Here is a 12,637-nt window from a genome sequence, read left to right as displayed (position 1 = left end):
TTGTCAGCTGCAGCCCTTCAATCTTTGCTTCTGTCATGACAGGACATTCGGTCCCCCACCCCTCGCCCCTCACCCTGTGCTTCTGTCTTTGTCTCTGTTCTCTTCCAGAAGGACACCAGTCACATTGGATTAAGGGCCCATCATCCTTCAGTATGACCCTCATCTTAACTAACTACATCAGCAAAGACCATTTTCAAACACATTTTGAGATACTAGATATTAGAAGTTCAACATATTTTTTTGGCAGACACAAGTTAACTCATTACAGATAGGAAACAACATCATTGACTCTAAGATGCTTAAGCTTTAGGTAGATATGAGATAAGAAATAACACTATTATACATATGAAGAGAACAACAATTACGAATCATTCATTTATTCTATTTCTTCAAGTCATTCATTCAACAAATATTTGCTAATATATTATAAAATATATAAATACAAACAAATATACCTGAGCACTGAAGACACACTGAAAAGAGGTCCTGCCCTTATGGAGCACACATTCAAACAGAATAAATGCCACCACTTTTGAGTATCGACATGTGTCAGACACTGTACTAAAAATATACATGTTATTTCATTAGTCCTACAAAAACCACCGTTAACAACTTTTATCCTCTTTACCACATGACAAAACTAAGACATAAAAACAGATGTTTGTTGAAGGTCTTCACTTCAACACTGGTGACCTGACCTTTTTTTTGTATAAAAATGATCTTTTTATCTTACATGACATTTTTTGTCTTGAAGTAAATTTTATCTGATATTAGCATAATTACTCTGTTTTTTCAGAGTAACAAGTAGACATGATTATTCGTACCAAGCACATGCAAACAATAAGCTAAAGAAGATTACAGTGTTTATATCTACAATACCAAAAGAATACTTTGAATTCCTTGGGGTCAGTACTCACAGATTCCCATTTCTATGGGCCTCTCAATTTTTGCAGAACATATATATCTACCAATTCTATAGGCTTACATTACATTTGCCTATTCAACTCATATTTCTGAGATTTTTGTTTGTTTAAAATGTCCCAAATACACTTAGGAATAAAACACCACCATACAGGCTCTAACCTAAGCTTAGTGGTATTTTTCCGAACAATGGAACAGCTCAAGAAGATACTAAATAACCGACTTCTAACACTGCTGTGAAAGGAATCCATGAATTGGATGATATGTCATACTAGATGACTTGAAAACATAGCTTTTTACTCTTGTCAATTTATGACTCCAGTATTAAAAATACCTTATCATTTGTGCCAAGCACTCGATAAACAGAAATACACAGCTGGTGCCATTTAGAGATTAAAGGAATACAGGAAAATATAACTGCTAATATCTACTAATTTGAAATTTATAATAAGTTTGACTGGTGCTACACTAAGTTTAGCTTTGGTCCCCTTTCCAGGCAAATGAGAAATGAAACAATAGTCAGTACTATACTTTGCTTTAGAAACTCCATTTACCGTATAATGCACACATAAGTTATGTGCACATATTATTTTTATAGTCTTTTAAGAAGTCCCTTAAAAAAACTATCAGTCTTGGGACGCCTGGGTGGCTCAGTTGGTTAAGCAGCTGCCTTCGGCTCAGGTCATGATCCCAGCGTCCTGGGATCGAGTCCCACATCAGGCTCCTTGCTCGGCGGGGAGCCTGCTTCTCCCTCTGCCTCTGCCTGCCATTCTGTCTGCCTGTGCTCGCTCTCTCCCCCTCTCTCTCTCTGATAAATAAATAAAATCTTTAAAAAACAAAAAAACAAAAAACTATCAGTCTTATCAACCATACCACAGTAATAAATAAATTTTTTAAATAAATATCAGTCTTTTTTAGCTCAGTTTCACTTATAATACTTAAAGGAAAATTAGTAAAACTTTCTTTAAAAAAATATTTTTAACTCTGATTATGCATCAATTCAAATTGGCCTTTCCCCCAGTTATTCTGAATAGTGAAATACTTAGAACAGGTACTTTAATACAAATTTACATGAAACAACAACTTCATGGCTAAATTCCACATGGTAGCTAGTATTCCAGAATATATGAAAGAATATTAAATTATACCCCATGGACAACAGCAAAATATTCATTATGAATATAGGCAGAATTTGCCAAATTTACCAACATCTGACACTTTTGTACCACAGGGGCAAAAGGCAGGCCTCCCCTTCTTGGGATATGTTGCTTTGGCATGAAGATTACTTTGAGGTAAAAGCAACCAAAACCCAGCAGATTTAGGAAAAGCTCTTTACCTCCCTCTCAACTGCCTTAATTTAATTGGAAAGGAGAGCCTACATCAAAAATAGAGCTATTAATCTGTTTACCTAAGAAATCTATCTGCTTTTAACAGGGCAACATTTGTTTTCCAAATATCTCCTCTAACCATCCTGCTAATGATCTTCTTTCCCTTTGTATCCCTAGACTCTGCCTGTCTCTCTAGCTCAGGATGTCATACAAGCCTATTGTTCCCTATCTTTGCAATTTCATGTTTGTGATGTTTGTGTGGATTCTGCATACTTCCAAAATTAATTTTATTTTCTCTTGTTAATCTATCTCATGCCAATTTGATTCTTAGTCTGGTTTAGAAGGACCTTGAAGAGCAGAGGAAAACTTTTTCCACCGAGTGTATTAAATGAAATATATTTTCTTACCTGCAGTTTCATTTCTTCTAAGTCTTTAGCTTTCTCTAATAATTCCCCTTTTAGCTCTTCAAGAAGCATATGAAATTTTTCCTGGTCAGTCTGCTTTTCATTTAACAGACGCTTTAGTTCATGTTGTGACTTTATGTACTCATCCTGCAATCTGATTTTTTAAAAAAGAAAAAATTCAATGTTAAGGATTTCCTTTGCCAACTGCATTATTTTATGTAGAGTCAACCAACACTACAGAACAAGACCAATTTCATATACTCCATTAAATTCATAAACCTCTTTTCTTTATGGAGTTTAATTATTAACACTATTTTATTAATACAATTTTACTTAGGGGTAAGGAAAAACACACTTAACCACCTAGATACATTTAATTTTATATGTTTTGCTACTTTCAAAGCAAGACTTACAAATTCATAGCATACTTGAGACCATGTTTAATTTTGAATAAAATAATTTTAAAGCAAAAATTTCACTGTATTAAGGAAGTTTTAAATATATATACTGCAAACTAACAAAATTATACTGTATGTTCCAGCGCAAATGTCCAGACAAAAATAATTTCTTAATAAAGCCCCTTACCTCCAAATTTAAGCAATTTACCTTGTATGTTCAGCTTTAAGAGTCTGATAGTTAGTTTTATGATGTGCACATCGTGACCTTTCATCAATTAACATTTTCTGAAACTCAGATTGAGAATCTGTCAGCCCACCGTCTCCACCAGAAGGAAAAATCGTGGGAAAAGTGTCCATATTGGCAAGTGAGCAATTAACCATGTAAAAGTAAGTTTGGCTTCCTTTTTGTTTTAGTTTTCTTTTCAAGGGTATTTTCCACTTCCTTCTTGCTAAGACAGACTCTCAGGATGCCAAATTATACCTGCAGAGAAATGCACTTAGTTAGCGATGAATTAAACTCCTTCAGTGTTATTCTTTTTATCCCTTCTTATTATTCGTCTATCCTTTCTATAACAAAACCCAAATTTTCAGATTTTTTAATTGTTCATCAAACAAAATGAACAAAGTTGAATTGCACCTTAACACATTTTCTCTTCTCCACACTAAGTTTCTGTGACCCTCAACATCACATCAAGTATTAACCTAACTAGAATTATTGACTTTTCTAGTTCAGGTACTCGCGGATTCACAAACCATGGATATTTCCTGAAGCTACTGGGGTAAACATCACAGAATGATCCTAGTACAAAATCTATACTCTGAAATGAGAGAAAAGCCATTTAGCACTTGACAAGTGGTTGGAGAAAATGATAATCTTCACAAAGATGATCTTCAGCAAGTTAACTATGTGATTAATGCTACAAAGCGTCTTTTATTTGACACAAGGTAGACTGCAGACTCAGATGAGAAATCAGTCAACACAAAGATGTTAATCACATATGTGTTATGCACTGTGCTAAGAACAGGAAAGTAACTCACCTCAGCTATCCCCAAAAGCACTGATTCAGAATTATGAAAGTAACTAATGTTTATTATATGTAGAATTTTTAAAAAACGATGACAGTGTTCTTATTGTAAATAAAGACAAAAGTTTTCATCAAAATAATTCTGTTCCCTTTAGCTTCATTAATCTTTGTCAAGACTATTACATGAATCTTTTCCTAATAGCATTTCCCTTAGTCATGAGTCATCATGAAATACTTTTTCCTACTACAAGATCTTTAGCACATGAAAACCAACCATCAAATTTCAAATTAAATACTACCTAAGAAGACTTTTAAACTAAAATTGAAGTTACTCTGGTTTCCTGTCAAATCACATTTTAATACCAGGGACAACGTCTTCCACAAAAACTTTACTTCTTACTCATGTTGAATGTGCAACAGTGCACTGTTTGTAACAGCTGCCACAACATTATCCTATCAAAAGTATTTACTTGTCAGGGAATTAATTAACTGGATCATAAAAATGGCATGTAATTTTAACTCTGCATTGTTTTTTAAGATTTTATTTATTTATCTGACAGAGATCACAAGTAGGCAGAGAGGCACGCAGAGAGAGAGAGGGGAAGCAGGCTCTCCACGGAGCAGAGAGCCCAACTCAGGGCTCGATCCCAGGACCCTGGGACCATGACGCAAGCCGAAGGCAGAGGCCCTAACCCACTGAGCCACCCAGGCGCCCCAGCTCTGCTTTTTTATCCAAATTAATTTTTAGAAGATAGAAACATACAATAAACTTACCTCATATTTTCTAATAATACCCCCAAAAGGTATTATAAGGTTTTAACTTTAATTAGCTAAAAGCTAAAACTACATAAGAAACAACCAAGAGATATCCTTTACTCCCACTACTAATGAAACAAAGATTTTCTAGATAAAATGAATAATTTTTTCTTTTTTATTCCAGTTGACAGTAAATATTCTAACTCCTACTTTAAAATGGAAGTTCAGTCTCCATGCAGATAAAATTCACTAAGACCTGGACATTTTAGGAAAACACGGTTAAAAATGATTTAAATCCTTCCCCCTTTTTGCACTAAAATCTACTACAAGTGCTTTCCAGGACTAATTGCAGCATATCCATTTCTCAATCACCACCACCATTACCTCATTAACCTTAAAAAAAAAAAAAAAAAAGTTTCTTCCTCCAGATGGGATAGTAAAAGGAGCATCCAGGTGCAAGATGAAGTACATATCTTCCTGTTGGGTCTACAACTGACTATGAGTGGTAGGAGTGAGAGCTCCCCGTGCTACATCTCCCAACTCCATTTTAATGAGGTTTCTCATTATTAATTTTCACAACCTCATTGCCAATTCTAGTTCCATTATAAACACAGGTGTACTGCCCTCCAGGATCTTCTTATCTCAAAGTTATGAACTCCTGGGTTGCATATGCCAAAAGTCATTTTCAGACTTTTCTCCTCTAGGAATATCTCAGAATCACAGAAAACTATCTGTCCATTTCCAAAACTCTTGGCAAGGTCAGGATAAATTTTGTATCTGTTTTTAGGTGGTTTGCACATAAATTCAGTTTTCTGGTTCAGTACTGATTAATTTATCAATGATAATCTTGGAAAATATAGTATCCTCCAAAGAGATAGCTAGTAACATAGAGAAAGGCCTCATAAAATTCAATTCTTTCTCTGACCTTCAAATGTGGTTCCACAATTCTATATTTAAGCTTACAAGGAAAAAACTTGTATCTTTTATGTGAATTACATAAAGACGCTTTTGGTTAAAAACAAAAACCCCAGTTACCTTAAACGCTGTGGGAAATGTATTATCAATCTCTTACACCAAGAAATCTGAAGATAGTCTTCACTTCCAGTACTAGAGGAAAAGGTAATTTAGATAAAGCCTCTTGCTTAGGACAAGAAAAGCTAGACATGGGCGCCTGGGTGGCTCAGTGGGTTAAGCCGCTGCCTTCGGCTCAGGTCATGATCTCAGGGTCCTGGGATCGAGTCCCACATCGGGCTCTCTGCTCAGCAGGGAGCCTGCTTCCCTCTCTCTCTCTCTGCCTGCCTCTCAGTGTACTTGTGATTTCTCTCTGTCAAATAAATAAATAAAAATCTTTAAATAAAAAAAATCATTAAAAAAAAAAAGCTAGACATGTGTTTTAATAATCTGCTTGAAGACACTGGAAAACTAACAAGAGAATAAATATTCACTGAAATGGGAACAGGAGAGGCTATGGATGCAGAAAGATGAAACTTGGATTTGGAACTACTATTCCCCTACAGGCATCTGCCAGTTCCAGAGAGGTGGCTGGAAGACTGAATGCCTTCTGACAGTCTTCAAATTCAAAGATACACAGATTAGACCAGCAAGGAGTCAAGAAGCCCTAGTGAACACCCCCTCCATTTTGGATACAGACTTTAAAGGTTTAGCCTTATTATTCCTAACAAGGGTAATTCAGACGAATGATACTAGAATAGGCTGCAACTTGCTCTAAAAAACAATTTTACAAATAAATGTGACGCAATAATTTTTTTAATTTTAAAACTCAAGCCCAGTGAATATAAAGTGACATGAATTAACGTCACAAGAACCAAAAAGACAATAAAGGGGCCTCACTATTAGAGTTATTAGAGAATGATTCTAAAAGAAATTTTCTTTTATTATTATTGTGTACAAGACAATAGAAAACAAGGTTGAGAATTTTGTGAGAGAATAAGAAACCATAAAAAGAAACCAAAGGAAATCTCTAAAACTGAAAAATTCTACAAACCAAATGAGAAAGTATAATAAAAAAAAAAACCCTCAATGAGCAAGTATAATAGCCGACATAAGACATAGCTTAAAGAAGTAATTAGAAGATACGTTAAAAGAATATATTCAAGCTGAAGTAGAAAGAGAAATAAGGATGAAAAATACAAAAAAAAAGGACCCAACACTATATGGCCAACTATCTCTAACAAAGCAACAAAGAATATCCAGTGGAGGGAGGTCTAGGTGGCTCAATCAGTTGAACATCTGACTCTTGGTTTGGCTCAGGTCATGATCTACGTTGTGGAATCAAGCCCACTTCAGGCTCCATGCTCAGTGGACAGTCTGCTTCTCTCCTTCTTTCTCTCTCTCTCTGCTCCTCTATGAGCATATGTATGTGCTCTCTCTCTCTCAAATAAATAAATAAACCTTAAAAAAAAAACTTCAAAAAAATATATATCCAATGGAAAAAAGAGTCTCTTCAAGGTGCTGGGAAAATTGGACAGCAATATGCAAAAGAATGAAACTAGACCATTTTCTTATACCATACACAAAAATAAATTCAAAATGGATGAAACACCTAAGTGTAAAACAGGAAACCATCAAAATCCTAGAGGAGAAAGCAGGGAGCAAACTCTCTGACTTTGGCAACACCAACTTCTTCCTAGGCATGTCTCTAGAGGCATGAGAAATAAAAGCAAAAATGAACTATTGGGACCTCATCAAGATAAAAACCTTCTGCACAGTGAAGGAAACAATCAACAAAACTAAAAGAAAACCACTGGAATGAGAGAAGATATCTGCAAATGACATAACAGATAAAGGGTTAGTGTCCAAAATCTATAAGGAACTTACAAATTCAATACCCAACAAATAATCCAGTTAAGAAATGGGCAGAAGACAAGAATAGACACTTTTCAAAAAAAGACATCCAGAGGGCTAATAAACACATGAAAAGATACTCAACATCACTCATCATCAAGGAACTATAAATCAAAACCACAATGAGACACCACCTTACACCTGTCAGAATGACTAAAATTAACTCAGGAAACAAAAAATGTTGGAGAGGATATGGAGAAAGGGAAACCCTTTAATACTGTTGGTGGGAATGCAAACTAGTACAGAGAAACAGTATGGAGTCTCCTCAAAAAGTTAAAAATAGAACTAACCATGGGGGAGCTGGAATGGCTCAGTGGGTTAAAGTCTCTGCCTTCAGCTCGGGTCATGATCCCAGGGTCCTGGGATGGAGTCCCGCATGGGGCACTCTGCTCAGCAGGGAGCCTGCTTCCTCCTCTCTCCTCTCTCTGCCTGCCTCTCTGCCTACTTGTGATCTCTGTCAAATAAATAAATAAAATCTTTAAAAAAAAAAAAATAGAACTAACCTATGACCCACCAATTGCACTACTAGGTATTTATCCAAAGGATACAAAAATGCTGATTCAAAGGGACACATGCACCTCACCTCATTGTTTACAGCTGTGCTATCAACAATAGCCAAATTACAGAAAGAGCCCAAATGTCCAGCAACTGATGAACAGATAAAGAAGACATGGAGTGTGTGTGTGTGACAGAATATTAATCCCCCATCAAGAAGAATGAAATCTTGACATTTGTTATAACATGGAGAGAACTAGAGTATTAAGCTAAATGAAATAAGTCAGAGAAAGACAAGTATCATATGGTTTCACTCATATGCGGAATTTAAGAAACAAAACAGATGAACACAGGGGAAGGAAAGGAAAAAATAAAAAACAGAGAGGCAGACAATGCATAAGAGACAAATATAGAGAACTGAGGGTTGCTAGAGGGCAGGTGGGTGGGGGACTGGTTAAATGGGTGATGGACATTAAGGAGGACAACTTGTTGGGATGAGCAGTGGGTGTTACTTTTAAGTGATGAATCACTAAATTCTAGTGAAGCCAATCCTATATTAAATGTAAACTAACTTGAATTTAAATAAAAATAAATAGATAAATAAGAAAAATACAAAAAAGGAAAGAAATACAAATAATAAAGTTAAAATGTCATTCTAACAGATATGCCATTGGAATCCCAGAAGGAAAGGAGAGAGAACAGTACAGAAACAATACCTGCCCTCCCCCCAAAAACTTGCCAACTTCCTCCAAAAATGTTCTATAACCCACAAGCACATAAATAAAAAGAAATCACATACATCCCATTAAGAAATCCACATCTAAGAACATCATCTTAAGATTTTATTAAGAAAAAGGGAAAATCTTAAGATCAGCCAGTTAAAGAACCAAAGTGCCTTGAAAAAAAAACAACAAAAAGAACTGACTTAGGGTGCCTGGGTTGCTCAGTCAGTTAAGCATTTGCTTTCGACTCAGGTCATGATCCCAGGATCCTGGGATCGAGCCCCATATTGGCTCCCTACTTAGGAGGGAGCCTGTTTCTCCCTCTCCCCCTGCTCATGCTCTCTACTTTTTGTCTCACTCTCTCAAATAAATAAAATCTTAAACACACACACACACAAACAGACTTCAACAGTGAAAGTCAGAACACATGTAATATTACCTTTACAGTGCTGAAAGAAAATAACTGCCAAACTAACATTCTATAAATACAAAATAATAATAATAATACTAATAATAATAATCTTTCAAGAATACTGGTAAAATAAAGACATTTTCAGATAAACAAAACACACTCATCCCAGAAGATGCACAATAAAAGAAACAATAAAGGACTCCTTCATACACAAGGAAAATTTATCTTAGATGTGGACAATACAAAAGATAAATGAAAACTGAAAATATGTGCATAATTCTAATTGAATACTGACTGCATAAAATAGTATCATGGGGATTTTTAACATAAATAGACTTAAAATAAATAAAGAAATGGCTTATAAGTCAGTAAAGGTAGAATTACAAGTGTTATAGAGCCCTTGTACTATATGGGAAAAGGCTAAAAGTATCAACAAATATTACACTTTGATAAATCAAGAATGCATATTGTAATCTCTAGGAAAGAGGCTGACAAACTATAACTCATAAGCCAAATTTGGCCTGCAGCCTTGTTTTGAATGGCCCAAGCTAAGAATAATATCTCTTAAAAGCTTATGGATGCAAAAATCCTCAACAAAATATTAGCAAATCGAATCCAACAATGTATAAAAAGATTTATACACCATGACCAAGTAGAATTTATTCCAAGCAAGTAAGACTGGTTGAACATTAGAAAAATCAATTAATGAAATCTATTACATGAAGAGACTAAAGCAAAAAAAATCACACGATCTTATCAATAAATGCAGAAAAAGCATTTGACAAAATTCAACACAACTCAACAAATTAGGTATGGAGAGGAACTTTCTCAACTTGATAAGGAACATCTATAAAAAAATCTACAGCTAACACTGTATTTAGTGGTGAGAAAGTAGAAATGTTCTAAGATCAAGAACAAAAAAGAATGTCTCCTCTCACCACTCCTTTTTAACATCATAGTGGGAAGTCTTAGCTAATGAAGTAAGAAAAAATAAAATAAAAGGCATGTAAATACAGAAGGAATAAAACCATTTTTCTTTGTAGATGACATGACAGTATGTGTAGAAGACCCCCTCGCCCCCCAAAAAATTCTCCTGGAATGATAAGCAATTACAGTAAGGCTTTACGATACAGAGTTAATATACAAAAAGTCTATAACTTTCCTATATATCAGCAACGAACAGATGGAATTTGAGATTTATGATACCATTTACATTAGTAACCCCCCAAAAAGAAAAAGCTCTAAATTTAATATGTGCTTTTTTAACATGAGGAAAATTACTAAACTCTGATACAAGAAAAAATCAAAGAACTAAATATATGAAAGGGTATTTATTCTATGTTCATGGATAGGATGACTCAATACTATCAAGATGTAAGTTCTTACAAACTTGATCTACAGTTTCAATAAAATCCCCAAATGTTACTTTATGCTTATCAACAAACTAATTCAAAAATTTATGTGGTGAGGCAAAAGACACAGAATAGCCAATGCAGTACTGCAGAAGAACAAAGTCAGAAAACTGACACTATCTGACTTTGACATTTAACTATAAAAGCAAGAGTAATTAAGACGGTATAACATTGGGAGATCTGGGTGGCTCTGCCAGGTAAACACTGACATCTGACTCCGCCAGGTAAGCACTGACATCTGACTCCGGGTATAGGCTCAGGTCATGAGACCTCAGGGTCATGAGACCAAGCCCCATATCAGGAACAGGGAGTCTGCTTGACATTCTTCCCTCTCCCCCGCTCCTACCCCAACTATGTGCATATTCTCCTCTCTTTCTCTCTCTCCCTCAAATAAATAAATTTTTTAAAAATTTTCTTTTTAAAATATTTATTTATTTGAGAGAGAGAGTGAACAAGAGCACGAGCAGGAAGATATGCAGAGGGAGAGGGAGAAGCAGGCTCCCCACTGAACAGAGAGCCCAACAAAGGGCTCAGTCCCAGGACCCTGGGATCATGACCTGAGCCGAAGGCAGAGACTTAACTCACTGAGCCACCTAACCCTAAATGAACAAATCCTTAAAGGGTTTGCTATTGGCAATTTAACAGACAAATAGATCAATGGAATAGAATAGAGTCCATATATAGACTAAAACAAATATAGTCAACTGATCTTTGACACAGGAGCACATGCCAAAAAAAAAAAAAAAAAAAAGTGGATCTAGGCAGACATTATACCCTTCACAAAAATTAGCTCAAATGGGTTATGTAAAATGTAAAATGCAAAACTATCAAATTCCTAGAAGATAAAAAAATCTCTGATATGACAGTAACTTTTTAGATACAACACCAAAGGCAAGATCCACAAAAAAAATAATAATAACAATAATTGGTAAATTAGACTTCATTAAAATTTAAAACTTCTACTCTATGAAAGACACTGCCAAGAGAATGAGAAGAGAAGTCATACACTGGGAGGAAAATATTTGAAAAAGATGTATCTGATAAAGGACTGTTAACCAAAATATACAAAGTCAAATTGAGTAAGAAAAAAAATGGAATTAAAAACTGGCTCAAAGACCTTAACAGGCATCTCACCAAAGAAGATACATAAATTGCAGATAAGCATATGAAAATCAGATATGCAACATCATATGTTATTAGGGAATTGCAAATTGAAACAATGAGATACTACTACAAAACTATTAGGATACTACTACAAAACTATTAGGACAACACCAAATGCTGGTGAAAATGTGGAGCAATAGGAACTCTAATTCATTGGTTTTACCATACAGCCCAACAACAGCACTCTCTCATAGTTACCCAAATTACCTGAAAACCTATATCCGCACAAAAAAAACTGCACATGAATGGCTATAGCATCTTTATTCATAATTGCCAAACCCTGGAAGCAATAAGATGTACTTCAGCAAATGAATGGATAACTGTGGTTTATCCTAACAGTGAAGTATTATTCAGCCCTAAAAAGAAGTGAGCCATCAAGCCAGGAAAAGACATGAAGGAACCTTAAGTGCATATTACTAAATGAAAAAAAGCCATTCAAAAGGGATACCTATTATAGGATTCCAACTTTATGACATTCTGGAAACATTAAAACTATAAAGACATTTAAAAAATTAGTGGTTGCCAAGGGTTAGGAAAGAAGAAGAGATGAACAGGCAGAGCACAGAGGATTTTTAGAGCAGTGAAATTATTCTGTATGATACTATAATCACAGAACACATAACAACACACATTTGTTAAAACCCACAGAATGGGGGCGCCTGGGTGGCTAAGTGGGTTAAGCCGCTGCCTTCGGCTCAGGTCATGATCTCAGGGTCCTGGGATCGAGTCCCGCAT

At 35.3% G+C, this 12,637-nt stretch overlaps 1 protein-coding gene across 4 annotated transcripts in view; it reads right to left on the bottom strand.

Moving 5' to 3' along the window:
• Positions 1-12,637, bottom strand: part of CEP83 (centrosomal protein 83) — a 134,406-nt gene that overhangs the window by 76,546 nt on the left and 45,223 nt on the right. For 3 of the 4 annotated variants that reach the window (XR_014313911.1, XM_082739297.1, XM_082739296.1), the window contains exons 2-3: positions 3,260-3,532; positions 2,657-2,807 (exon numbers count right to left, since the gene is read on the bottom strand). Coding sequence is in view for 3 of the 4 variants with exons in the window: in XM_082739297.1 (XP_082595423.1) it covers positions 2,657-2,807; positions 3,260-3,432 (324 nt within the window). In the remaining variant the exon portion in view is untranslated. Of the gene's footprint in view, positions 1-2,656; positions 2,808-3,259; positions 3,533-7,987; positions 8,152-12,637 lie in introns of those variants that run through there. The other variant, XM_082739295.1, reaches the window with a different exon arrangement.

Source organism: Mustela nivalis (genome assembly GCF_964662115.1).
Source record: "Mustela nivalis genome assembly, chromosome: 7".
Lineage (NCBI taxonomy): Eukaryota > Metazoa > Chordata > Mammalia > Carnivora > Mustelidae > Mustela > Mustela nivalis.
This window is presented reverse-complemented; position numbering and strand designations above follow the sequence as displayed.